Source organism: Bombyx mandarina, chromosome 04 (assembly GCF_030267445.1).
Source record: "Bombyx mandarina strain Sakado chromosome 04, ASM3026744v2".
Taxonomy (NCBI): Eukaryota; Metazoa; Arthropoda; class Insecta; order Lepidoptera; family Bombycidae; genus Bombyx; species Bombyx mandarina.
This window is the reverse complement of record NC_143211.1, coordinates 12,638,766-12,664,066: the sequence shown is the minus strand read 5'-3', so window position 1 is coordinate 12,664,066 and position 25,301 is coordinate 12,638,766. Positions and strand designations below refer to the sequence as shown.

Here is a 25,301-nt window from a genome sequence, read left to right as displayed (position 1 = left end):
CAAAGTTCTTTGCGAACAACGAACAAGAAGAGAAAACTTGCGATAGCCGAAGAAAATACTAGTGTCGAGAAGCTGATAGTTTACATAAAATCAAGATTGTTACTAAATAATCTTATATTTATTGACAATCTTGGTTTGTGAAGTTTACAGAAACCTTCTATAAAGTTATGAATTGTTTTAAAGTTACGATAGCATGCATGCAGATCTTCAATTATTGACCATTTAAGCATGTACAAATAGACGTAGTAATTTTAAAGTGAGCATTACCCACGGTACCGTAATTATAGTTTCTCTACATATGCAGAACCTACTATACTATTATTACACATATTCTGCGTCTGGGAGTTAGTTACACGAATTTCGTATAATGACTAAGTATCCAAGTATAAATACTTTAGATTGAATCTTAGATGAAGGCTTAGATGGCATACATTCCATTGCCATTTCAGTTTTTTAAAAAGCTGAACTGTCAACTTGAAGTTCGTACAAACCAGAACATTGAACCAAGCGGAGTGAAGTTCCCTTTTATCGTATGAGCAACGACGCATGCGCATTCGTCACTTCTGGACACTTAGATTTTGCGCTCGTTTTCGGCCGGCCTCATGTAATCTTATTCGAACAAACGTTGTGATACGTAGGCAAAATGAGTGTCGAAAACCCGGCCAGCGATAATGATTGTGAATCTGTAAGTTATTATTTAGACTTGTTATTATGATATTAATCGTTCTACGTATTCAATAAGCTTCTATTGCTTAAGGTTTCGTGTCCTTACTGATGAAAATTACAACACGAAGCAAAATTTTCTAAGTCCCAATATGGCGTCAACTATAATGTTCAAGCAGAAAGAACGTAGCGTCGTTTGACACGCCAAGAATAAATGTGAAAAAAAAAACACAAAATGCCACATAGCGTCTTTTCTAAAATATGAACAAATATACATTTGGGATTAATGTTATGTTAAAAATTAAGAGAAATTTCGATCTCTTTCACAGGGAAAGGTAAATGGAAATAAAAATGAACACGTGAACGGCATGCATAACGGCTACAGTAGCTCTGACAAACACAAATCAAGCCACAAATCTTCTAGCAAAGACAAGCATCGCGACAAAGATCGCGATCACAAGGGCTCGTCCAAGCACAGCAGCTCTAGCAGGTAAGCATTCTAGAATATTCTGTATGAAATTAACGTTTTCACTATGAAATTTTGTAAGTTTTATAAGTATTGTATTTAAAGAGACAAGGACAAAGACAAACACTCAAGCAGTAAAGAGCACAGCAGCTCCCATAAATCTTCCAGCAAAGATAAAGAACACAACAGTGAAAAGAGAGACAGAAGTGATAAAGATCACAGTAGCAGAGATAAAGAACGTAGTGACAAAGATAAACACCGCAGTGACAAGGACAAACATAGAGAAAAATCAAAAAGTGACAAAGATAGGCGTGATGAAAAAGACAAGAATAAAAGCAGTTCAGATAGCAAAAAGACATCATCATCATCATCCAGAAATAAAGAACACAAAAGCTCATCAAAGGATAAAGATCATAAATCTAAAAGTAAAGATGAAAAAGATAAAGATCGACACAGGAATGACAAGGATAAACACCATAGGGACAAAGATAAGCACTCCAGTTCAAAAGATAAAAACAGGTATATATAGACAAGTATTTTTAATTAGAATTTAAAACTGACAGTATCCAGTCACATACATTTGACACCATCAATAGTTGTCAAAAGTCAGTAACATTTGGTTCAAAATTTTTGTAATGAATGCACCTGCATCTTAAACTACAAATTGAATGTATTTTGCAATTTTGGTTTCAGCTCCAGCAAGAACAAGGAGAAAAGTTCAAGTGAAAGAAATGAAAAGATAAAATCTGAGTCTCAGAATGTCATAAAAGATGAACCAATGGAGGTGTGTATGAGGGTTATTATTTTCTTATTGCATTCCAACATTGTCTGAAAAGCATAAATATAAAATCATTCTTCAAATATGCACTAAACCCTATAGTACTGCCATTCTCATAATGAGTTTTTTTTGTAGTTGTCTATTTATTTGGATGCCATTGTCCATGAGGGCCAAAATAATAATTTAGTTTTTTATTGTTAAGGTGGATCAACCAGTCTTAAAACGTGAACAAGATGATAGTGATGAAGGATATGCTGGAGCTAACACAACTGTCTCATCTTGTGACTACTCTATGTCCCAATTTAAAGATGAGCCACTTTCTGAACTGCCTCCAGATGATGAAAGTGAAGAGGATATACCACTAGTAAGTTGAATTCAAGAATAATCCATTTATACTTAATAACTACCAACTTAATACCCAAATTTATTATAATATTAATTTTTTGAGTCATCCTTGTACTTATTTCCTATTTTTATCATACAGTAACAGTTCTTATTTTTACTAAATATATAGTTATCTAATAAAATGAATATATTATTTTAAAGACTGCACGAAAAGCTAAAAAACGCCATGTTAGTGATGGTGAAGAAGACATTCCATTACTACAAAGAAAGAAATCTAAGAAAAAAGTAAAAAAAGGTAAAAGTCTTAACATTATTCTAGAAATTAATTATAAACAGCTTTTTGAACCTTTTGGAAATGTTTACAGAAGAGACTTATGAAGATTATGATGATTATGAAGAAGATGAAAAACCTAAAAAGAAAAAGAAGAGTTCTGAAAAAACTAAATCAGTTAAGGTGAAATCTGAGCCCATAGATGATGGTATCAGTCCCAATAAACGGAAGAAAAAACAAGACACAGAAACAGAACAAGTCTGGAAATGGTAATTAAAGGCTATTTTTTACTCATTAAAATATTGTAAACGATTATTTATAGTCTGACATTGCCAAATTATCCAATGTTTTGTCTACTTTTAAAACCAATAATATCACAAGGCAAACTTTAATTTGTTGTGACTTCAGATTGCTCAGTAGAACTTTTTTAACATTAAATATTTAACCTTAAACTCTGTGAAGTATGTAACTGCTTTAGTGACACTTCATATCTAATTTCTACCAATAGATGGCGTGACATACCCAACCTAATTCAAGCATTGTCAGAAATAATTTGTCACATAACATCTTGATAGCATTTGACGTTGATAGAGGCTACCCCTCAAACATTTCAAATAATTCGAAATATAAGTGATCAAAATAAGCTGGATAAAATTCGTCAAATCATTTTAGTTCGATATGTAATTGTGAATGTTCTTTTTTGAGGTTATATTGGTTTTTTGGATTATGTTTAAAGTTGTGAGTGTTATTGTGTGGAATAACAGTCAATTTTTACGTAAAGTATCATTAAGTTCTGTTTTTACCAGACACAAGCGACGATTTCCAAGAAGAAAGTTGGTTTTAAATGACTTTCCATTAACAGTCAGTTTTTTATATTTTTAGCGTGCACTTTATATTTTAATGTTTAATACAGGTGGGAAGAAGAGAAGACCGATAATGGAACAAAATGGACATTTTTGGAACATAAAGGCCCTGTGTTTGCTCCACCTTATGAACCTTTGCCTTCCAATGTCAAATTTTATTATGATGGTAAAGAGTTGAAACTATCTGAAGATGCTGAAGAAGTAGCAGGATTTTATGCACGCATGTTGGACCATGATTATACCACCAAGTCTGTTTTCAACACCAATTTTTTCACTGACTGGCGGAAAGTGATGACTCCGGAAGAAGCTAAACTTATTAAAGATTTGTCCAAATGTAACTTCAAAGAGATGCATGCATACTTTCAGAGTGTATCTGAAAAAAATAGAAATCGATCTAAAGAAGAAAAGGCTGCTTTAAAAGCCAAAAATGAAGAAATACAAAAGGAATATGGATTTTGCACAATAGATGGTCATAAAGAGAAGATAGGGAACTTCCGAATAGAACCCCCAGGGTTGTTTAGAGGTCGGGGTGAGCACCCAAAAATGGGGAAATTAAAGAGACGTGTTATGCCTGAAGATGTCTTGATCAATTGCTCAAAAGATAGTAAAATACCAAAACCACCTTCAGGACATAAATGGAGAGAAGTAAGACATGATAATACAGTTACATGGTTAGCCTCTTGGACAGAGAATGTTCAGCAGCAAGCTAAGTATGTCATGTTAAATCCCAGTTCAAAATTGAAGGGTGAAAAAGATTGGCAGAAATATGAGACTGCTAGAAAACTTCATAAGTGTATAGACAAAATTAGAGAAAATTACCGTGCTGATTGGAAGGCAAAGGAGATGCAGGTGCGCCAAAGAGCAGTGGCACTATACTTCATTGATCGATTAGCACTTAGAGCAGGTAATGAAAAAGATGATGAACAAGCTGACACTGTTGGTTGCTGTTCATTAAGAGTAGAACATATCCAGTTACACAAAGAAAAGGACGGTAAAGAATATGTAGTAGTGTTTGATTTCCTTGGTAAAGATTCAATAAGATATTACAATGAAGTGCCAGTAGAGAAACGTGTATTTAAGAATCTCGAAATATTTATTGAGAATAAAAAGGACAGTGATGATCTCTTCGACAGACTTAACACACAAACTTTAAATGAACATTTAAAGGACTTGATGCCAGGTTTGACTGCCAAGGTATTCCGTACATACAATGCTTCTATTACCCTACAGAAACAATTAGATGAGCTCACTGATGGTGATGCCTCTGTGCCTGAGAAGATTTTAGCTTACAATAGAGCAAACCGTGCAGTTGCCATCTTGTGCAACCATCAACGTGCTGTACCTAAGGGTAAGTGTAACTCTTGTTTAAATGATTTGTTTCTTATGTAAAATAAATTGGATATGACATCCCCAATTAAACTGATTCCATTTCTTATAACTATTTAAAAACTGTTAAAGTGATTCACATATTTTATTTAAGGACATTCTAAGTCCATGGAGGCTTTAAAAGAAAAAATTCAAGCTAAACGGGATCAAATTGATGAGGCTGAAGAAGACCTTCGACAAGCATCTAAAGCAGCAAAGCGAGGTTCTGTTAAAGAAAAATTAGCATGTGACAAGAAGAAAAAGGCACTTGAACGTCTCAAAGACCAACTTAAAAAACTGGAACTGCAGGAAACAGACAGAGATGAAAATAAAACCATTGCCCTTGGAACATCGAAACTGAATTATTTGGATCCACGGATTTCAGTAGCGTGGTAAGAAAAATGAACAAAATCACATTTTTTGCACCTATAATGACAGCTTCCAACACAATAATTTCGAAATGTTGCATGCTATTAAAATTAAAAGAAGGGTTCAGCTCTCAAGCAGGTGGCAGGTTCTCACGTATGGAATATCTGGAAAGACTAAGCTGGTTCTCGCTGCTAGGTGACCATCTATCTGCCTTTTCTGCTTTTGCTTTCATTCCTGCCACCCTTAAATGTATCTGACAACCATGGCGTGCCAAGGTAATTTGATATTCTGCAACTACATTGCATTCAAGTAGGACATGAGCTGCTGTCTCACCTAACCCCTGCACAAGGCTGAAAGGCTGCTGAAGGCTGCACAGAGAGTGATGTCAATAACTAATAGATGTTTGTTAGATAGTATTCCGTGGGTACAGATAAGCTGTAACCCAGTTATATAATAAAATTAACTATCTAATTTACAGGTGCAAGAAACATGGTGTTCCAATTGAGAAAATATATAACAAAACGCAAAGGGATAAGTTCCGATGGGCAATAGACATGGCCGGGCCAGACTATGTCTTCTAGTTTCAATTTTAGAATAATTAGCAGCTCTATTTTTATATGTTGAATATAACGTCCCAATTATACAAAATGATGTATAAAATCAGTTTTATGAACTTACATTTTACAAAGTTCACTATGTGATGATGTATTTAAGGTTCAAGTAAAGTTTATGTATTAAAAAATCCGAACATTGTTCCTCCTTTTTTAAATTAGAAGTCTGATTCTAATTATTTTATTTAGTTTGGACTTTAGTTCTCGATCCCTTTTTAGGTTATTTAGACTAATATGATAGTTCAAGGAATTCTAGTTTTAAGATTTTGTGTAAGACTTGCAACTTGGTCAAAAATTTGTTCTCATTTACAAAATAAAATTTAGCTAGCCATAATGATAGTATTATCTGAAAATAATTCTTATAATTAAATTACAAGTTGCTAGTCAGTTTTATAAAGAATGACAAAATGTTGTGAATAAGTCATTGTGATGTGTAAATACACATTGTAAATATTAGTGAGGCTCATAGTTCACTAAAGTTCAAATGCATAAATAATAATGTTGAATGTGCTTGTGAAAATACTATTCGGTATTGTGAATAGTGAAGAAAACTTAACTAAGGCTAATTTAAAAGAATATTGTATCGAAAAGCAAATGATGTTAGAAAACACTGCAGTGGTGAATCATGTAAAATAAAATAAAATGTAATGGTTACTTTATTTTTATAAAACAAAAAGCAATAGCTATATAAGATTATGAAAGGTACAATTCTGTAGTGTGTTATATGTTCATCTTGTAAATATTAAATTTTTACCATGTCATAAAATTGTGAAATGAGATTATCCTAAATAAAAACAGTGACATTAGGAACGATGTCTTTATTTATTTTCAATATGTTAATCGCCTTCGTATTCCTTCTGAAAATAATCACCTTCAACTCCTGCTGGCAAATAGGTAAGTCCAGATTCTTCCTTACTCAGGAGATTGTATCCACTTCCATACCCTGAAACAGTCATAATATAGGTAGGTACTCTAGCGCTGTATGAAGTGAGTGCAGATTGGCTTTCATATCAAATATTGATGATTTATAATAATAGGGGTTAATGTATGTAAGTTGCCAGAAAGATGGATACTTCGACAATTCGTGTGATTGTTGAATACAAGTTCCGACGCGGAACTAACGCTGCAGAAACAGATCGCAATATTAATGTTGCGTTTGGAGAGGGGACTGCTAATGAACGCACCCTGCGATTTTGGTTTAAACGCTTTCGTGATGGAAATTTTGATGTGAAGAACGAACCACGTGGAAGTTTGCCCACACGTGAATAACAATGAATGAAAGAGTTGGTTAAAGCGAATCCGAGCCAAACCGATCTGATCAAGCTATAACGGCAGATGTCTACTGTGCCGAACTCCGAACAATTATAGCAAAACTTGCAGTGAAACAGCCCTCATGAATCGATCTTCACCATTATTGCTCCATGATAATGCGAGACGTCATATAGCACGAGAAATCGAAATTAAATAAAGTAATAAACAATATATGTACGGCATATTTCACACAAATCTACAAAGTCATGTATGCTAAATCGAAGTACGAAATAAATGTTTTCTCTATGAATAGGTATTATTTCATTAATTTATGTTGACGAAAGAGAGTTAGCGGCCAGGGTGATCACAGTTGCTTAATATCAGGAAATTCATTTGTATTTATATACTTTGTAATTCGAAGACAACATTGAACTGCCTTAAAACATAAACCTATCTGACAAAGACAATACAGATACAGCAAACTGAGGATTTTTAAATATTTTTGTAATATTGAAACAAAGCCAATAAACTCGTAGGGTTAAAGTTAATTAACTGCCTAATTGTTATAATGGCAGCATAGTTTAGATACTTATAGTTAGATAGATATAGAAGTAGATATAGAAGAGAGTTTAGATTAGATAGATATAGAACTTAATACAAGTTTATTCAATTAAGTCTTTCTCACGAAAACTTGAAATTCCATTCAAAACAAGACGAATAATGGATACAGTTTTGTTGTAACAATTACCGCATAATGGACAATAGTATTTATTTTCGACTGCCAGTGCCAGAGGCATTAACTTCAGATATTTTGATTATAATAGTTACAGACCCAGAACACACTCATCTTTTTATGTGTTAATGAAGTTTTAAATTAAATACTGTCATATTTTTAGGTTTTCAGCGAACTAACCTATTTGCTTCATTAGCTTGGTCGGTGCATTCCGTAAATGTAATGGAACTGGTGGGAGAGGACCTTTAGTTTCTTTTAGAGATTGTTGACACCGTTTCAGTGCGTTGTATACTTCACGACTCTTCGGAGCCCGGGCTAATCTCACAGCACACTGAGCCAACAGGACGTCACACTCGGGCATCCCTATTTGGTGGCAACCTTGAAAACACGCAACTGCTTCTACTAATGCGGATTGATCGGCTAATCCTTAAAAGAAAGAAGGAATGTAAGATTGAAAGCAAAAGCAAAAATAAACAAATTAATGACTACATTAAATAATAAGCGGCCTTGTTTCTTAAAGTAATCTGTTCTACGCAATGATATAGGTATTAGAGACAATGAAAGAAATCAATCGCCTCTATGCGATGATTTGCAAGCGAATTAAATGTTCCCTTGATAAGGCAGAGAGTTTTGTAGAGAGTCACCATAATAAGGTGACTCTACAAAACTTGCATACATCCAGTCATGACCTATGCAAGTGTAGTTACCGCTCACGGGGCCCGCACTAATTTAAAACCCCTTCCAAGTAATTCAATCCCGTTTTTGCCGTCGGAGCACCGTGGTTCGTGAGGAACGTGGATCTTCACGATGATGAACTAAACTTCATCAATAAGTATCTTCAGTCGGCATTACTGCGCCATTCCTAAAAATCGGCGCGACACGAGAACGCTCTTGTCGTGGCCGCCGGTAGCTACGTGACCCGATCCTGTGTGCTTAGTGCGAGTTTTTTAACGTTCTCGATAGCGTAAGTAGCACAAATTTGTATGGAGTTGGAACGTTTGCCTGCGTTTTCCGCTAGGGGCGCTGTTTTTACGCTATCGAGAACGTTAAAAAACTCGCACTAAGCACACTGTAGACCGAATGGTAAATAGTCGACTTCTCCCAAAACACGTCATTTCGGATCCTCCCAATCCATTTTCGGTCCTTTTAGGCTGGTTTTAGTGTTACGCGTTTCGGTAGCGCCATTGGAGCGCGCGCGTTCGAAGATGTATGGGGTAGTAGTTGCGTTTCAAAGTCACGCGCTTGAGCAGCGCCGTTCAATAAGCGCGCGATGTTCGCCGGCGCTGCCTAAGCGTAAATTGGACAAAGATGTTACGTGTTCGCCTCTCAGTAACCTTGTAGCGCTATAAGGATCAACTACTCTTCTTCGAAGCCCGTTGCCTTCTTTTCTTTAAAAAGTAAATAGCCAGTATTCTAACCACATTAACCTTCATATTGTACACGACTGACTCAGAGCAGCGGAACGCGCGGTACTAATCTCGTTTCACAGTGCACCGCTATAAAAGCGCGCTGCCCAGCGGCGTGACTACAAAACCAGCCTCAGGTATCACAAGCATCAGTCATCGTTCTCGTCGAACCCATCGCCTTCAAAGGGTTCGGCGAGTGAATTAACCCACAGACACAAACGAGTTTCTCGCCGGATCTTCTCATTGAATCGCATTTGCGATCCGATGGTAGATTATGCGAAGCACTGCTTTTACTGTTAATGTTAGCAACGTCCTCAGGCTAGAGCCCCGTGAGCTCACCTACTCACTCGGTTACGCTGGCATAGCCCTTAAGCGACCAGCTCAGGTATGAGAAAAAAAATAGCTTTTTTTTTTCCTACCTATAGATGCTGACAGCCTTGAGAGGCTATTTCTTTATATTATTATTAGAGGAGATTGAATAACCTGAAAGGGTTTCAAGTTAGTGCGAGCCACGAAAAATTAGCAATCACTGCACTAAGTAAAGCAAGTGTTAGACACACGTAATTACCGAGAATTTGTTTTAAATGAGTAAAAAAAAAACGTCAAAACGTCATGAGTTTGTTCCAAAAAGTCCTAAATTCAGATTTTCTGACCCAAATAAACAAACGCTTAATACCTATGTCTTCACAGGCCATTCTAACAAATCGTCGCGCGATATATAATGGATCTTCGCCGCCGTGCATCGCTCGGGCTGTCCAATAAAGCGCTGCGTTATCGTCTCCAGCGCGGATACACTTTTGTATAGCAGATATCGTGTTGTAATGTTCTTCGCCGTGCTTGTCGTATACCACGTGCGAGCGCTACAACAAAAACACAAATTAAAAAAATAATCTAAGATGAAAACTTCAATAATGACACAAAATATCACAGTATTTCGTATTTATTAAAATTACATTAGTTGAAGTTTTGAGATTGATCGATTTACAATTTTGCGGAGAAGAGAGAAACTTAGTTCTTTACCTGCAACACGAGTGTTGACGAGATTTGTGTCGCTCTATTATAACGAAGACATTATATAAAATAAATCGATCACAGACTCTAAAAATTTTCTTGAGTCTTTCGTCGTGGTCTAAAGGACAAGAAAGACGCCCGGTGCATTTCGTATCGAGCGGTGTATCTGTGCCGGTGTTCGAATCCCGCGCAGGCAGGTACCTTTTGCTATTGTCTTTGAAATCGTCGTGGCCTAACGGATAAGACGCCCGGTGCATTCGTGTTGAGCAATGTTCGAATCTCAGGCGGGTACCAATTTTTCTAATGAAATACGCACTCAACAAATGTTCACGATTGACTTCCACGGTGAAGGAAATAACATTGTGTAATTTAAATCAAACCAACAAAAATCTTTATATCCCTAATTACTATTGGTAGGGGGGCGTCTTGTGAGTCCGCACGGGTATAGTAACCGGCAAACATCGTGAGCAAATGACCTTGACTGCGCAGAACCGAATTTTAGATCACTTTGGTGGTGAGGGTGAGGCGCGACGGCAGGGGAAATCGTATCGAGCGCGTTATTGGTAGATCAGTCGAACCTTGCGTCCCGCGCCGCGCCTTCGTTCCGCTTGCTCCCAAAAGTACGCTTGCGTACAGTGAAAAGTCTATCGTTATTAATCGTTAAGTTAAATTTTGTTATAATTGCTTGTTGACTTTGTTGCCATTGCTATTTGTTGAATGTTTGTTGATTTTTTATAAAAAATACACTATGCCGCGACAAACTGGTGTAGTATTCAAAAGAAAGGGTAGAAAAATTGTGTACGACGTATATTGCTTCATTATAAAACAGGGGAAGAATGATATTATGGAAAAAGTAAAACAGACTTCGGAAGCAACAAAAACATCAGTGAGTACTGTTAGGTGCATTATTAACGAAGCTAAAGGCTCTGGCTTGCTCGCCGTGTTTCGGACTCCGGGTAATAAAAGATCAGGGAAGAAGAAAGTTACCGGAATGGATAGTTTCGTTCAATCTGTAATAAAAAGATGTAATCATAATAACTACATAACAAGCAGCGAAACTCCGTACCGTAGAAAGGCTTCGAAAATTTTAAAGAAGATATACATTTTAATGGCTCGGAATGAAGTTTACGACGAATTATGAAAGAGCTAGGCTTCAGATGGAAAAAAAAACAGAAAATAATCGGAAGCTGGTAATTGAAAAAAGTAACATTCGATTACTACGAATCGAATATCTTCAAAAAATAATTAATTATAGACAAAAAAGAAGATCGAACCGACCGAGTCGTAAACTACACCGATGAGCCCTATGTCGACTTATCACGATGATGGCGACTCGGGTGATGAAAACAGTGATGATGATAATGGTCAAGATTATGATAACGAAAAAAAAATTACAAATACCAGCTTCGCTTCAACTGAACGAAGACTTGGCAACAGTTCTAGTTTTGACTTAATAGAAGGAATATCTATTTTACCCCAAGATTAAATTATTACAATTATTAACCTATATTTTTTGTTGATGTTCTAATAAATATCTATGTTGATTTTAATAATTTAATTGCATTATGACGCAGAGTAAATAATGTTTTTGCACGTGAGTGTACCATGCGCAAACTTACCCCCACTACGTCAACAAATGCTCAAGAAGTTTGCCGGCTATTATAGGTATCACCATCCTGCCTATTTCTGCCGTGAAACAGTAATGCGTTTCGGTTTGTAAAGTAGAGCAGCCTTTGTTCTGTAAAACTGAGATTTAAAACTAATGTCTCAAGGTGGGTGGGGGTATTTACATGTCCGTATCTATAGGCTCCAGTTATCACTTAACACTAGGTAAACCCTGAGCTCGGCCAGCAATATAAGCAACAAAAATCCACCCACCATCAATGAAACCACTTTCGATTGGTCTAATTAGAAATTTATGAGCATACCTGTTTAGCGGGGAACAGGCCAAGGATAAAAACAAAAGAACCTTTATTCCATCTTTGATATCATCATGTGTTAACACTGCTGGGCCGTTCAGGTGCACATCAGAGCCCGGATCTCGAGCATTAAGCGCCAGTTCAAGGGCGCTTAAAGCGACTCTAGCGTCTCCATCACACATTTCTGCCAGCCATTGCAAAGAAGCTTCTTCAATTAAATACCTATTGGTTAATAAAAAAAATTAAAAAAAATCTAAATTTTTTTTATATTGCTTAGATGGTTTGACGAGCTCACAGCCCACCTGGTGTTAAGTGGTTACTGGAGCCCATAGACATCTACAACGTAAATGCGCCACCCACCTTGAGAGAAAGTTCTAAGGTCTCAAGTATAGTTACGACGGCTGCCCCACCCTTCATACCGAAACGCATTACTGCTTCACGGCAGAAATAGGCAGGGTGGTGGTACCTACCTGCGCGGACTTTCAAGAGGTCCTACCACCAATTTTAGTTAAATTATTTAGTTTTGGTTGTTTGTTGTGAATTGCTTTACCTGGGTATAGTTTGATCAGGTTCATCACTCTTGTTCACAGTTTTCTTTGTATTAATAAGTTTTGCTTCATTGTATTCAACGGCTTTCTTTAAAATAACCATCACATCTTCAGTGGTCAGTTTGTCCATGACAACAACCCGGCATCTACTAAGTAGAGCATTATTGAGACTGAAAGAAGGATTTTCAGTTGTGGCTCCAATCAGAGTTATTGTACCATTCTCCACATGGGGCAGGAAAGTGTCCTGTTGAAGTTTGTTAAACCTGAAATTTCATTTTTAACTAGCCTTAGATACACGGCCATGTCCATAACACTCTCGAATAAAGTACTATCAACGATTAGTACTCCATCATTAATATAAGGGGTGTTAGGAGACCGCTTCCGAAAACGAAAATTTTTTATCTACAAAATGGTTGGGGAGCGCGGTATCAGCGCTGCGCCGGTGCGCGTAAAAGAAACGCCGCACCGGGGCGTTCGTTGATCCGAGCATCAGCTGTTTTTGATTTACTGTTCCATTGCCGGTTTTTTTTTTAGTAATGAAATGTTTTTTTTATTGGAACTTTCGTTTCATTTCGTACTAACATGATGGAGCGTAAATAATGCTAATAAAACGTTTTAAAATTTTTACTATTTTCTTTAATCAAGATCCAATTTCCGTCCCTTCATCAAAGGTGTTATTAGCACTGTCTGTCTTCGTTTTCGGAAGCGGTCTCCTAACACCCAGTATAGTAAATCTATTTACGGCCCAATCAGTAATATGCGCGAAATATTATTAACAAATTATAAGATTATGATGGAATTCAAGTCCTATATGGCTGTTGCCAACGCACTTCCCGCCTCCGAAACAGTTCGTATGCATTGACTTAGCTATGCCCTTGGCATTGCTTGACCATTAGCGACGGTAACCCCTTACCAAGCGAACCGTATACTCACTTGCAAAGGCCTTACAAAATACAAATTACATGGACAATGTAAGATTAACGTGATGTATTCAATTTTTCTACATAATTAGGTACCATCCATACCATTTTGGCTGCACAACTGCGATGCGTTCTAGATTTAAAGATGGTATATACGTTAATACAGAATCCTAAAGTTGTGTTCACACCACAAATGGTGATTTCAATGTAGGCATTTTTTTATTAAATTAATTTATTAATTAATTTAAATTTGTGGATTGTGTTGCGTGAACTAAAAGACTCCAAGGGAGATAGCGACATTTGCGTCATGAGCGAACTGGTATTAAGTGATTATTGTAGCCCTTACCACAATACGTATACAACAACCTCCTCTGCAACCAATTGTTTAACATAATGGTTATCCCACCTTTCTAATAGGAATGCAGGACCGTTCTGCTGCAGAATTAGGCAAGATCATGGTCACCCACCTATGGGGACTGACATTACCCTATTTACTGGTACAATCGTAGTATGCTGGTGTGCATACTTAGCAGTAGGCAGAGACTTTGCTTTGCCTCTGGAATTGCTAACGTTAATGACCTACTATGTCACTTGCCATCAGGTTGTACTTATTACAAACATAATAATACACAAGTATTATGATTAGGAAGTTTACATGCAAAAGCTAATTAAACACTGCAATTTTCTATAAATGCCTAAATATGCAACAATTGTAGAAATGACTAATCTTCAATTTACAATACAATAATCATATGAGATACCTAACTAAAGATGCCAGCATCACAAATATACAAATACACCTTCTTTGACCAATTCAATTTAATACCATTTACCTGTGGATTTCATCCATGAATAAAATAGTCTGGTTTTTAAATTGTGCATCATTTTTTGCTATTTTAACAATTTCCTTTACATCATTGATGCCAGATGTAGTAGCTGATAGTTTTACAAATTTTAAATTATTTTGTTTTTTACAAATATTAGAGATGACATTCGCTAATGACGTCTGAAATAATCAAGAAGACGAATAATTGAAAAATTCATTGTTTTATTAAAATGACTAAACTGAGCCAGTGCCTTCACTTATAACTAGTCTAACTGGTCACATTCTTATACTCACTATGGGTATTAAAAAATATCAGTATTTTTAGAATTTATCACTTTCATCACACAATGATGCTACATGAGCGAAACCTTCCTTTAGTGCCAATAAGAACTGTAGTAAATTTAAACACAAATGGAAGAATGGTTCGGGAATGTGTAGAAAACAAAAAAATGTTATTTATATAGCTATTAGAGTATAGTAAACCTTATATCAGTCATAGACTAACGGAAATATTTTATAACTAGGTTATCTCTGTAGTCCAGTGGTTAGTAATATTGACTGCTGAATCTTAGGATTCAAATTTTTTCCTTTGAGATATATAATATTTAAGGTCTAAATGTATTCACTTTCATCTCTTTAAGTGTATTACTAAGGACCTAAGATATGAAAATATGCTACATTGGGTTTCTTAAACAGGTAATATTATAACTCATCCCTCCAACTGATTCCTATTCCTTTTGCTAAACTAGAGCCTAATATATTCATAATAATGTCAGTAGATAGTCAGTCCTGAGCTTTAAACATAAATGAGATACATGTAGAGCTTATGTCACATATTGAGAAATTGTGGAAAGAAGTCGTGAATCCCAATTCTCTACAGTATTTTTTGTTACAATTTTTAATGTAGCATAACCTTTCCGCAGCCTGGTGGACCCCACAAAATCATGTTAGGAATCTTGTTTTGTTCAAGCATCGATCGGAGCATTGAATCTGTGCCAAATGATTGCTTTTGTCCAACGATCTGGTCCAGAGATTTTGGCCTTAAAGACTCTGATAGAGGTATTTTTAGGTTTTCATTTGTGCTTATTTTTTGTGATTGTGAACTCTGTTGAAAGATTTGAATTATGTTTTAATTTAATAACTAATAAAGATATAGTAAAGCAATTGAATTGCTGCATGCTAGCATTCCTCCATCCAGAAGTCATAGGTTCAACATCAGCATGCTATATGCATATTTCTCAGTATGTTTTAATTTTTTATGCAATATTATATTGGTATATTTAATAATAAGTGCTAGCTCCTTGTACTTGTAACTGGATCTATACAATTTTATCTATACTCTTACTGTTAAGCTAATCAAAAACATATTGTTTTTTTATCCACATCACCTTCAAGTTTGGAGGCAAAGCTGTTAACTTTTCAACTTTCTTTCTTTTTTCATTTGGAGATAATAGTTGTTGCCCTTGTCTTTTCGAATTAGATTTTTCACAAGAATTGAGAAAAAGACATTTGTTTACATGTTCCTCAATTTCGGTATTTTCAAAACTTCTATTACATATAGGACAATTCACAGTCTTTGTACAATCACTCATATTTTTATATTTTCAATTTTATGAACCTGTAACAAGTAACTCGCATGATATAATTAAATTTACTGAACTTAAGTAGAGGTACACTTACTTCAAATAAAATATCAAATATATTTTTTAAAGATTTTATTACCTGGTGAAGAGACCTTCAAGCCAAGTCTTATATTTTCTTATTTTGTTTTCATATGAAAATTTGGGATGATACAAAAAAAGGAGATGGGATAAATAAAGAAGGTAAAATGGTGGTTATTTACTATAAGACTTTTTCAGTGCACTTTTTGGAAGAACCTGAGACCCAATGTCCAGCGCATTTATTTCACTTTCCCTCCCTCATCAGTGATTAGTGCACTTTCAGAGATATTGAACAGTTAATAAATCATCGATAAAACACGACAAAACCCTAATAAACTAAATTGACAAAATTCACACAACTTCGCTTCTCGCATTCCCGCCAAAAAAGTTCAAGTAGTCCCACCCAATAGTTTCTTCTTTAGTTTTTGGATCCGGCACGGTTTGTGCATTAGCCAGCGTCAAGTAATAATATTTTTGAGGTACTTATTAACTCCATGGATTTTTAAAATTTGCCCTTTTATTTATTTAAAGTTTATGAATAATAAAAAACGAAGGAAACTTAATCAATTGGCATGAACTTAAACAAATGAGATAAGATGATATGAGATGAGATGAAATATAATCTCAGTAAAATGGTGGTCATTTACTGACACTTTTTCAGTGGACTTTTTGGAGCATCCCGAGAAGTTACATTCAGCAGCTTTGTTTCATTTTCCCACATTTGTGCACTTTCACAAATACTAAATAGTTAAGAAACCACCGTTATTACACATTTAAACCCGAATAAACACTAAAATAGACAAAATAAAACAAATCACAATTCACTCCTCACGTTCTCGCCAAAAAGTCCCCATCATGTTTATGTATTATAAGCTATATTGCAACAGAAAGGCAAATCATCAAAAGGAACATAGGTCGCACAGTCTGATCCTACTTTGTTTTGACGTCGTCCTAGCCAAGTGTCATGTCACCCGGTGCATTCGTATCAAGCGATGCGACTGGACAAGCGTTCAAGGAAGGTACCAATTATTCTAATGAAACACATACTTGATACTTATTACGGTTCATGAATGATTTCTATGATGAAGGAATAACATTGTATCATAAAAATTCTGCAAAAGTTTTCATTTGGTTATATCAGGGCGAGATAAGCCCGCACTGGTAGAACTCATGTCATAATGTGGGTGATGGCATTTATGTTTCAAATGTCTATGGGCTCTCCGGTATCACTTTCGACGTCACAGCTCATTCACCCTTTTATGTTTTAAAAAATACCGTAGACAGGGCGTTAGTTCTAATAAAACGGAGTTAATAAGGTAATGAAAAAATCAAATATTAAGAATATGAAAAGACCAAAACGTAAAAGAAAATATTATGAAATTAAATGTGTTGAGATTAAATAATTTTATTTAATCTTTCAGTAAAATGGTGAGAATTTATTCAAGCTAGTTACAAAACTATTCCAATTATTGACGTTTCATGCTTTCATGCTCGTTCTCAGCTGAAAGCGTTTTTTTTGAAAGATGGTATGATGTATGTGTATGCCTGTATGGTCTAAGTTCCCTTCGTCCTGACAGTTGGGCAAATTAAGTGTAGGTAGTAGGTAGGTACTTATTTACTTACCTACTAAAAACACTTGCACTGAAATGAAAAATTTAACTTTCATCAATCGAATTTTAACTTGAATATATTTGACGAACCGCATTCTATGTACTTAAATATTCTAATGTTAATTATAATTCAATACAGAAATAATGGACACAGGACGGTGTGTTAAAAATCGTAAATTAAACAAGATTCGTAAGGAGGTCACAGAACCTCAGGAATACAGTTATTCGGAGAAAACATGTAATTCCCATCGAGAAGTGGCAAGTAAATTTGTTTTAATTTCGTAATTAATATTTACAAACCATAAGCACAATAATTCATAATTTATAACTTAAAAACTTCACCAAACTTCGTATATTTAATAATTTAATCCTTGGCTCATTTATAAAACTTAATTAAATAGTAAATGCGAATCGTTGATTAGATATAGATTGTAATAAACTTTTTTTCCCAGTTGTGATTAATGACTCGCGTTAGGAATTTATATTTAATTTCCGACGTTTCGAATCATTATATTGAAAACTTATGTCTTCACTTATGTGGATGAAATTACTGTGTCATTGTACAACTAATAACAAATAAAGTTTTCGGGATTATTTACTCAGAAGTTTTCTTAGCATTTATGTATGAATGTTTCAGAATTTCATTGAGTAAATTACAATAATTCTCATACAATTTTTTTTTTAAAAATGGCAGGTACGTTTTCTTTTTCATAAATCATAATCAAATACAGCTGATAAGATTATGATGACCCATCGAAATCGTTTTTATAAATTATTAGTAAGTTACTGGTAAGAGTAGTTATTGTAATATAATAATTTACTGGGAATGTTATTAATTGAATTATTAACTATTACCAATTATTAACATATAAGTTATAATGCTTAAAACTATAAGCTTATAAATAGCCAAAGTAAAATAGTGCTTATAGTTCTTTAGTGAGAAGTTACAGTAAGTTAAGTAAGTTTTATAAAAGATTTACATCTTAGATGGAATTAAAGAAGGTGAAATGTTCTCTCCATTTCACCTTTTTTAATATCTCATCAACACTTTCTAATCTACCATAATTGGTTAAGAATCCTTAATCCTTCCTTTTAAAGGGTGATGGTGCCCCAGCTGAAAATGAAACCGAAAAATCAGAATTAATGCTGACGAACAAAATGAATCATTCTCCTTCACGCATATATTTACAGCTCGAGATTGATGTAATCGCAATTGGACTTCTGATATTGGCATTATGCACTCGTTTATATAAACTAGATGAACCTCGCCATATTGTGTAAGAAAAATATATACGTAATTATCAAAGTTCACAAGTAATACTTTTTTGTGTTGTGTTTTAAATTGATTGAATCATTACCTGCCATCTGTTTTAACTCTTTTACCTAATAGCTAGTATGAAAAGATAAAAGCTTGCATCATGCCCCTAAATCATAATTTTTATTTCATAATAATACTATGCTTGTTTAATTTGTTTCAAATTCAGCTTTATTGTAATAAATTTAGGTATTAAAATAATTACGAGTTTCATGTTTCAGATTTGATGAATTACATTATGGAAGATATGTTTCATTATATACAAAGGGTGTCTTTTTTTTTGATGCTCATCCACCACTTGGCAAACAGTTGTTATATCTAGCTGGTAGTATTGCTGGATATGATGGAAACTTTACTTTTGACCGGATTGGTACTCCATATACTGACAATGTTCCTGTGAAGGCTCTCAGGCTAGTTCCAGCTGTGTCAGGAAGTTTTCTAGTTTTAATTACATATTTTTTGATGCTAGAACTATCTTTACATCAATGGACTGCCATACTTGCTGCTTTATTAGTGCTCCTTGGTGAGTATGTGACACCATAATTTTTAAGCATGAATGGCATTACAAAAACTACTTCATATCAAACTAGGCCATGAAAACTAGAATTAACCAACTAAAAATAGCATTATGGTTTGATAGAAATTTTAAATTTTTTTTACTAAACAGATTACAGAATCTTTTATCTAAGACAGTCCACAGTTTGTATTTAAAGGTTGATGAATATATCTGCAATGACTTGTTTTTTGTTTAAATGAAATACAGCAAAGGCCCTAGTACTTCGACAAAGCGGCACGACACGAGAACCTTCTCATCGTGGCCGCCGGTAACTACATTCCCGATCTTGCGGACAGAATGGAAAGCAGTCAACGTCGCCCAAAACACGTCATTTCGGATCCTCCCGATCCACTAACGGTGCATTTAGGTACCTCAAGCACCGGTCATCGTTCTCGTCGAACCCTTCATCGCAAGCGGTAAATTAACCCACAGACACAGCCCACTGAGTTTCTCGCCGGAATTTCTCAGTGGGTCGCGTTTCCGACTCGGTTGTAGATTCTGCGAAGCACGGCTCTTGCTAGGGTTCGTGTTAGCAACGTCGTCAGGTTTGAGCCCTGTGAGCTCACCTAATTGTTAGGGCTATGCTGAAATGGTCTCTCAAGGCTCTCAGCATAGGTAGGAAAAAAAAAGCCCTATTAAAACTGATACTTAACTGATTCACATTAACATTTATTTAAAAAAAATGTAATAATAAAAGCAGTAGTGAGTGAAATGGTCGGAAACAATCCCACTTGGGAGCCATGTTTAACTCTGCTAGGAACCATATTGAGGGGTGAAAGGCTATTTGGTTTAAGCGACATTTATCTTTGTGATTAAAGGTGCGTTTTATTTAGTATCAGCATCAATAGTTCGACATTTTTAATAAAACTTCAATTAAGTTGACTCCCATTCAAATAGCTGAAGAAGTTTTTTTGTTATGATATTTTTTCCAAATTTTAACTGCAAATGGCTCTCCTCTAAAGTTGCAAAATGTTGCTTAATGCAAATAACCTTTGACTTGTCGATATTTACAATGAACTTTAAAAAGTGGTTTATATTTTCTAAAATATTTCAGAAAATTGTTTCTTAGCACAGTCAAGGTTCATGTTGCTGGAAAGCATTCAGATACTATTTGGCTTGTGCGGTGTGTATTGTATTATCAAAAGTACAAAGAGAATTGGACTCACAGCACTTGTTTGGTTATGTGCTGCTGCTGTTTTGCTTGGTTGTTGCTTCTCGTGAGTTGACTTTGATTACTTACTAATAACTTTATTTTTCTTCTCTTCTTCTTTTGTTTTCTAACAGTTGTCAAATTTAATAAGTGCATGTGCAATAATGACATTATTCATGTAAAAATCATTTTAGGGTGAAATACTCTGGGCTGTACACGTACTATTTATCATTATTCTTAGTTGGAAGACACATATGGTTGCAACTAAACCAAATAAAATCAGGAACACGTTTATTATTTTCTGCCTTGTGGCGGTTTGCAGTCTTATTGATCATCCCCCTGGCTGTGTATGTGAGCGTGTTTTACATGCATTTGTCTATGTTGCCAAAGGCTGGACCGCATGACAGTGTTATGACGAGTGCATTCCAAGCCTCATTACAGGGCGGCCTTGCGAGCATAACACACGGACAGCCACTGCATGTCGCTCACGGCTCTCAAATAACACTCAGGTATTTATTAAAAAGCTTTATCCCTGCTATAGAGATTGAATTGTTATTAATTGTTTGGAGATAATGTAGTATTATTACAGGCACACCCACGGCAGGACCTGTTGGCTCCATTCACATGCTCACGTATATCCAGTGCGTTATGCGGACGGACGTGGCTCCTCACACCAGCAGCAAGTGACTTGTTACAGCTTCAAAGATGTCAACAATTGGTGGATTGTAAAACGGCCGGACCAAGCGTCGCTGGCCGTTTCGCGACCTCCAGACGCTATAAGACACGGAGATATCGTACAACTGTTGCATGGAATAACGAGTCGCGCTTTGAATTCCCACGACGTGGCCGCAGCTGTTTCGCCTCAATCTCAGGTATAATTGTTAATTTGCCAAAATGGGCGGTTCGGCATTTACCGAAGTCTATAGACGTCATAATGTGAGTAGCACCGAACACTACGAGAATATATGTAAATAATTTTATTTTAGACCGAAATGCATAAAAAATACGAATTCAAAATTTTTATTTGTTGAAATATTGAATTTCGAAAATTCTATTTTTTGGAACAGGAAGTGTCTTGCTACATCGACTACAATGTATCGATGCCAGCCCAGAATCTTTGGCGTGTGGATATAGTGAATCGTGATTCTGAAGAGTCAACCTGGGATAGCATACGCTCGTTAGTGAGACTTGTTCACGTTGACACGGGGTCGGGCTTGCGCTACAGTGGTCGCCAACTTCCGGCTTGGGGTTTCCATCAACATGAGATTGTTGCTGATAAGGTGTTATCCCATCAAGATACAATATGGAATGTTGAAGAGCATCGCTATACCAAAGGTTTTTTTTCAATTCGTCTTCATTTGTTGTAGGTATATTTTTCCAAGGAGCTCAATTTTAATTTATGTGTTTTTTCAGCCGATGATCGAAAAGAACGGGAACGCGAGTTAGTCACGGCTGAAATGATACCGACTGCAGTGACCCAATTAACTTTTTGGGAAAAATTTACAGAATTACAATATAAAATGATAGCACACGCACCTGATGCCCCTCACGGACACATGTTTGCCAGCGAACCAGCTGAATGGCCTCTGCTTGTTCGTTCAATTGCATATTGGCTCTCTCCTGACTCTAATGTAAGTGTTTTATTGTTGGATAAATATCCAGACAGGTCAATGAGTTTCATCTCGTTTACAAATAATTTTGTATGAATAGCTTTTTTGCCTTGATATGAAACAAATTCTTTTAAATATTTTCTACGATTTGTACATTTACTTTATTTTAATCTTGATTTTCCTTGTGATGATTTTCTATGTTTCAAATACCAACATAACAAATTCTATTCACTTACAATTATTTTTTTCAGGCTCAAATACATCTGATAGGCAACATTGTAACATGGTATACTGGGACAATATCGGTAGTAGTCTACAGTGCCCTCCTGGCTATTTACTCCGTTCGAAAACGTCGAGCATGTGAAGACTTGCCTCCATTTGTTTTGAATAAGTTTTATGAAACTGGCTATACATTATTTCTAGGTTATTGGTTACATTACCTACCTTACTTTTTTATAGATCGAACTCTGTTCCTTCATCATTATTTACCTGCATATATTTTTAAGATTCTTCTTTTGGCTTATATTGTGGATCATATTTACTTAGTTTTACAGCTTCATGAGAAAACTAAACAAGTTACAAATTTATTTATATTATGTGTAACAATATGGCTGTCATATATCGTGCTTACATTTAAAAAATTCAGTGTTCTGAACTATGGAAATGTTGATTTAAAGGAAAATGATCTAATGAGTCTTAGGTGGAAAGATACCTGGGACTTTATATTACATAAAAAGGTATAATTTTTATAAAATAAGATGTCCATAGTCAGTTTATAAGATTACAATCACAATAAAATGTATGTTGTAAATAATAATTGTAAATCTCATTAAATACTCAAAAATAATTATAAGTGTAGAATAATAACAATGAATCTTTCCGTCCTAAAAGTATTGAATGTATGAAGACTGCTATGCTACTGTTGATATTTTCAAGTATACTTAATATATTTAAAAAAATGTTATTCTATAACTTAGGTTTGTCATAATGAAAATAAATTTTTATAGTAATGTTTTATTCAAAATTAATTGTTAACATTTAACGACTCGTCTGAGGCTCCACATCCATAGGCTGAAATGCTTCTGTTGGGCGTACCAAAATAGATTCTACCTCGAGAGGTATTACACGCTGCTTAAGCACAGCAGTTGTACCAAGAGCATATCTATACGAACCTTGCTTTTTCCCCTGTAATAAATGGAAAATGATGTAAATTTTAGATTATCACATTATAGTTCAAGAATAAAACTACACAATATTATATTCTCACATCACTATTGTAAAGTGTTTCTTAATGAATTGATAAATTTATAGAAAAGTGAGACAAGAAAAATAAAGATATTTCAATTCTTTACCTTCACATTAGCTTCTTCATAAGTTCTTAGATATTGGGCAGGGCCAGTGTTACGAATAACGCACAGGTCAACGTTAGAACCTGAACCCAAGTCATTGAATATACCAGCAGCAATAGCATCTCGGACAAGCTTTTTTCCTTCTTCCTCATTCATATCACGTTTCCAACCTGCTTCAAACACTGCCATAGCTGCAAGAGATCCAGATCCTACAAAGTACCAAAATTTAGTACATAATAATATGATAGACGTAGTGAAGAATATGACCAATGACTATCAATTTAATATAGTACATATTTAGGTACACACTAACAATATTTACCCATGGTTGCATATGGTAATTTATCTACAGATCCATGAGGATAAATGCAGTAAATATGAGGACCAGTTCTGTCAACACCTCCCAAAACCAGAGCAGCCCCTATATGACCTTGATAGCGAAATAGCATTCGTTTCAGCAGTGTGGCAGCAGTTTCTACTGGTACAGTACGTCCAGTATGTAAGCGCTGCAACTCCAATTGTGAAGCAACAGATTGTGTTGTCATTTCAGTGTCAGCTGCTGTTCCTGCTCCACAACAATACATGTTGGATGCTAAGTAGTGGATTTTTTGGCAGTTTTTGTCTGAGACAACTGTATTTTCAGTGGCTCTTGTGTCAGCTCCTAGTATAACGCCGTCTGCGTATATTATACCAACAATTGTAGTACCGGTCTTGGTGGCTTTGGGTGCAGGAAACCCTTTCTGAGCAAGAAAAGCATTACTGAAACAGAAAAGGAAATATTTTTATCCAAAATATTGAGGTAGGATGGTATTTGTTGCCCGTACCTTTATGACTTACCGTTGAAAATTCTCAAACGAGAATCCTGGAACTGGAATTTCGGGCACTAATGTAGATGCCATTTCGTGACTTGACAAAATTAATTGAAATTTTAATTTTAATCGTACGCTTTTAGATGTTGTTCCACGCAAACCTAAATATTAAATTAAAACAGTAAATTGACAGAGCGAATATGTACAATGCAATGATTTTCAAGTTTGCAATGTTTTTTTTCTTGATGACTAACAACTCCGAAACCATAATGCCAATTCACACAAGATTTTAATTTGACAAAGGTGATTATAACGAAATATTTGAGAAAAAGAATACGAAAATCTAAAAGTTGTTTAATGTGGTAAGTAACATAGTATATTTAATTATATACTGTAATGCTACCAGTTCAATATATAGATTTCAAAATGTCCACTATATATTTTATTGACTTATAGTTCACGCAATTTTATCTGATCATGATCATGTAAATAAATGAAACTTTAATTTCTTCTAAGAGTAATTAAAGTAATTAAATTAAGTGAAAAATTTCCCACATTATCCGTTTTTATTATTATTTTGTCTGATTGGTGTCTTTAATTGACTGGTTTAGTAAATTCGTATTTATAGAAGTAATTATCGTTTCGATTTCTTTCAACGGAATGTGTCTTTTTTTATCCGAACCAGGCGACGGGGCAACGCAAAGCCGCCGCCAGCCAAAACATGTCTTGTCGGATTCACCAGATATACTCTTTTGCTTTATGACCGTGCTTTTAGCCTCGTCAAGCACCGGTTACCGTCCCCTTCGAACTCAGCGATTACGACGAAGAATTCGAGCAGCAAACTAACCCATAGAAACAGTCCAATTAGTTTCTCGCCAGATTTTTTCAATAAGTCG

At 35.3% G+C, this 25,301-nt stretch overlaps 4 protein-coding genes across 8 annotated transcripts; 2 read left to right on the top strand and 2 right to left on the bottom strand.

Annotated features, from left to right (window-relative positions):
- Positions 1–479: 479 nt before the first annotated feature.
- Positions 480–6,541, top strand: Top1 (DNA topoisomerase 1). The gene is made up of 10 exons (XM_028175652.2): positions 480–685; positions 993–1,153; positions 1,235–1,648; positions 1,823–1,913; positions 2,110–2,271; positions 2,454–2,547; positions 2,618–2,792; positions 3,437–4,734; positions 4,867–5,143; positions 5,599–6,541. Exons 1-10 carry the CDS (start codon positions 644–646, stop codon positions 5,699–5,701), a joined length of 2,817 nt encoding a protein of 938 aa, XP_028031453.2. The 5' UTR covers positions 480–643; the 3' UTR covers positions 5,702–6,541.
- On the bottom strand, positions 6,535–16,432 carry LOC114243991 (ATPase WRNIP1). Of its 3 annotated transcripts, XM_089740373.1 has the most exons (10): positions 16,132–16,244; positions 16,068–16,084; positions 15,734–15,963; positions 15,259–15,450; positions 14,353–14,525; positions 12,602–12,862; positions 12,102–12,273; positions 9,798–9,981; positions 7,896–8,141; positions 6,535–6,674 (listed from the first exon to the last, which is right to left on the bottom strand). In XM_089740373.1, exons 3-10 carry the CDS (start codon positions 15,935–15,937, stop codon positions 6,568–6,570), a joined length of 1,539 nt encoding a protein of 512 aa, XP_089596499.1. In that variant the 5' UTR covers positions 15,938–15,963; positions 16,068–16,084; positions 16,132–16,244; the 3' UTR covers positions 6,535–6,567. The 3 variants fall into 3 exon arrangements, with proteins under 3 accessions (XP_089596499.1, XP_028031466.2, XP_089596500.1); XM_028175665.2 differs by having other exon boundaries at positions 16,068–16,432; XM_089740374.1 differs by lacking the exon at positions 15,259–15,450 and having other exon boundaries at positions 16,068–16,399.
- Positions 16,433–17,582: 1,150 nt separating this feature from the next.
- Positions 17,583–23,271, top strand: rt (Protein O-mannosyltransferase rt). 3 transcript variants are annotated; one of them, XM_028184487.2, is made up of 9 exons: positions 17,583–17,874; positions 18,715–18,893; positions 19,153–19,454; positions 20,542–20,704; positions 20,832–21,146; positions 21,227–21,509; positions 21,705–21,972; positions 22,051–22,268; positions 22,499–23,271. In XM_028184487.2, the coding sequence occupies exons 1-9, from the start codon at positions 17,761–17,763 to the stop codon at positions 22,988–22,990; spliced, it is 2,334 nt and encodes a 777-aa protein (XP_028040288.2). In that variant the 5' UTR covers positions 17,583–17,760; the 3' UTR covers positions 22,991–23,271. The 3 variants fall into 3 exon arrangements, with proteins under 3 accessions (XP_028040288.2, XP_028040289.2, XP_089596498.1); XM_028184488.2 differs by having other exon boundaries at positions 17,583–17,878; XM_089740372.1 differs by lacking the exon at positions 20,832–21,146.
- Positions 23,246–24,637, bottom strand: Prosbeta2 (Proteasome beta2 subunit). The gene is made up of 4 exons (XM_028184489.2): positions 24,434–24,637; positions 23,919–24,355; positions 23,600–23,805; positions 23,246–23,432 (listed from the first exon to the last, which is right to left on the bottom strand). The coding sequence occupies exons 1-4, from the start codon at positions 24,493–24,495 to the stop codon at positions 23,286–23,288; spliced, it is 852 nt and encodes a 283-aa protein (XP_028040290.2). The 5' UTR covers positions 24,496–24,637; the 3' UTR covers positions 23,246–23,285.
- Positions 24,638–25,301: the final 664 nt, after the last annotated feature.

What these genes read in the sequence shown, in the direction of transcription:
- Top1 (XM_028175652.2), top strand. Translation starts at nt 644, where the DNA reads ATGAGTGTCGAAAACCCGGCCAGCGATAATGATTGTGAATCT. An exon ending in GCGATAATGATTGTGAATCT is followed by an intron (nt 686 to 992) that starts GTAAGTTATTAT and finishes TCTCTTTCACAG; the next exon opens with GGAAAGGTAAATGGAAATAA. An exon ending in CCACGGATTTCAGTAGCGTG is followed by an intron (nt 5,144 to 5,598) that starts GTAAGAAAAATG and finishes TCTAATTTACAG; the next exon opens with GTGCAAGAAACATGGTGTTC.
- LOC114243991 (XM_028175665.2), bottom strand. Translation starts at nt 15,937, where the DNA reads ATGAGTGATTGTACAAAGACTGTGAATTGTCCTATATGTAATAGAAGT. An exon ending in CTTTGCCTCCAAACTTGAAG is followed by an intron (nt 15,451 to 15,733) that starts GTGATGTGGATA and finishes ATCTTTCAACAG; the next exon opens with AGTTCACAATCACAAAAAAT. An exon ending in GTCCACCAGGCTGCGGAAAG is followed by an intron (nt 14,526 to 15,258) that starts GTTATGCTACAT and finishes TGATTATTTCAG; the next exon opens with ACGTCATTAGCGAATGTCAT.
- rt (XM_028184487.2), top strand. Translation starts at nt 17,761, where the DNA reads ATGGACACAGGACGGTGTGTTAAAAATCGTAAATTAAACAAGATTCGT. An exon ending in TTGCTTGGTTGTTGCTTCTC is followed by an intron (nt 20,705 to 20,831) that starts GTGAGTTGACTT and finishes AAATCATTTTAG; the next exon opens with GGTGAAATACTCTGGGCTGT. An exon ending in AGAGCATCGCTATACCAAAG is followed by an intron (nt 21,973 to 22,050) that starts GTTTTTTTTCAA and finishes GTGTTTTTTCAG; the next exon opens with CCGATGATCGAAAAGAACGG.
- Prosbeta2 (XM_028184489.2), bottom strand. Translation starts at nt 24,495, where the DNA reads ATGGCATCTACATTAGTGCCCGAAATTCCAGTTCCAGGATTCTCGTTT. An exon ending in TCGTTTGAGAATTTTCAACG is followed by an intron (nt 24,356 to 24,433) that starts GTAAGTCATAAA and finishes TTTCTGTTTCAG; the next exon opens with TAATGCTTTTCTTGCTCAGA. An exon ending in ATTACCATATGCAACCATGG is followed by an intron (nt 23,806 to 23,918) that starts GTAAATATTGTT and finishes GGTACTTTGTAG; the next exon opens with GATCTGGATCTCTTGCAGCT.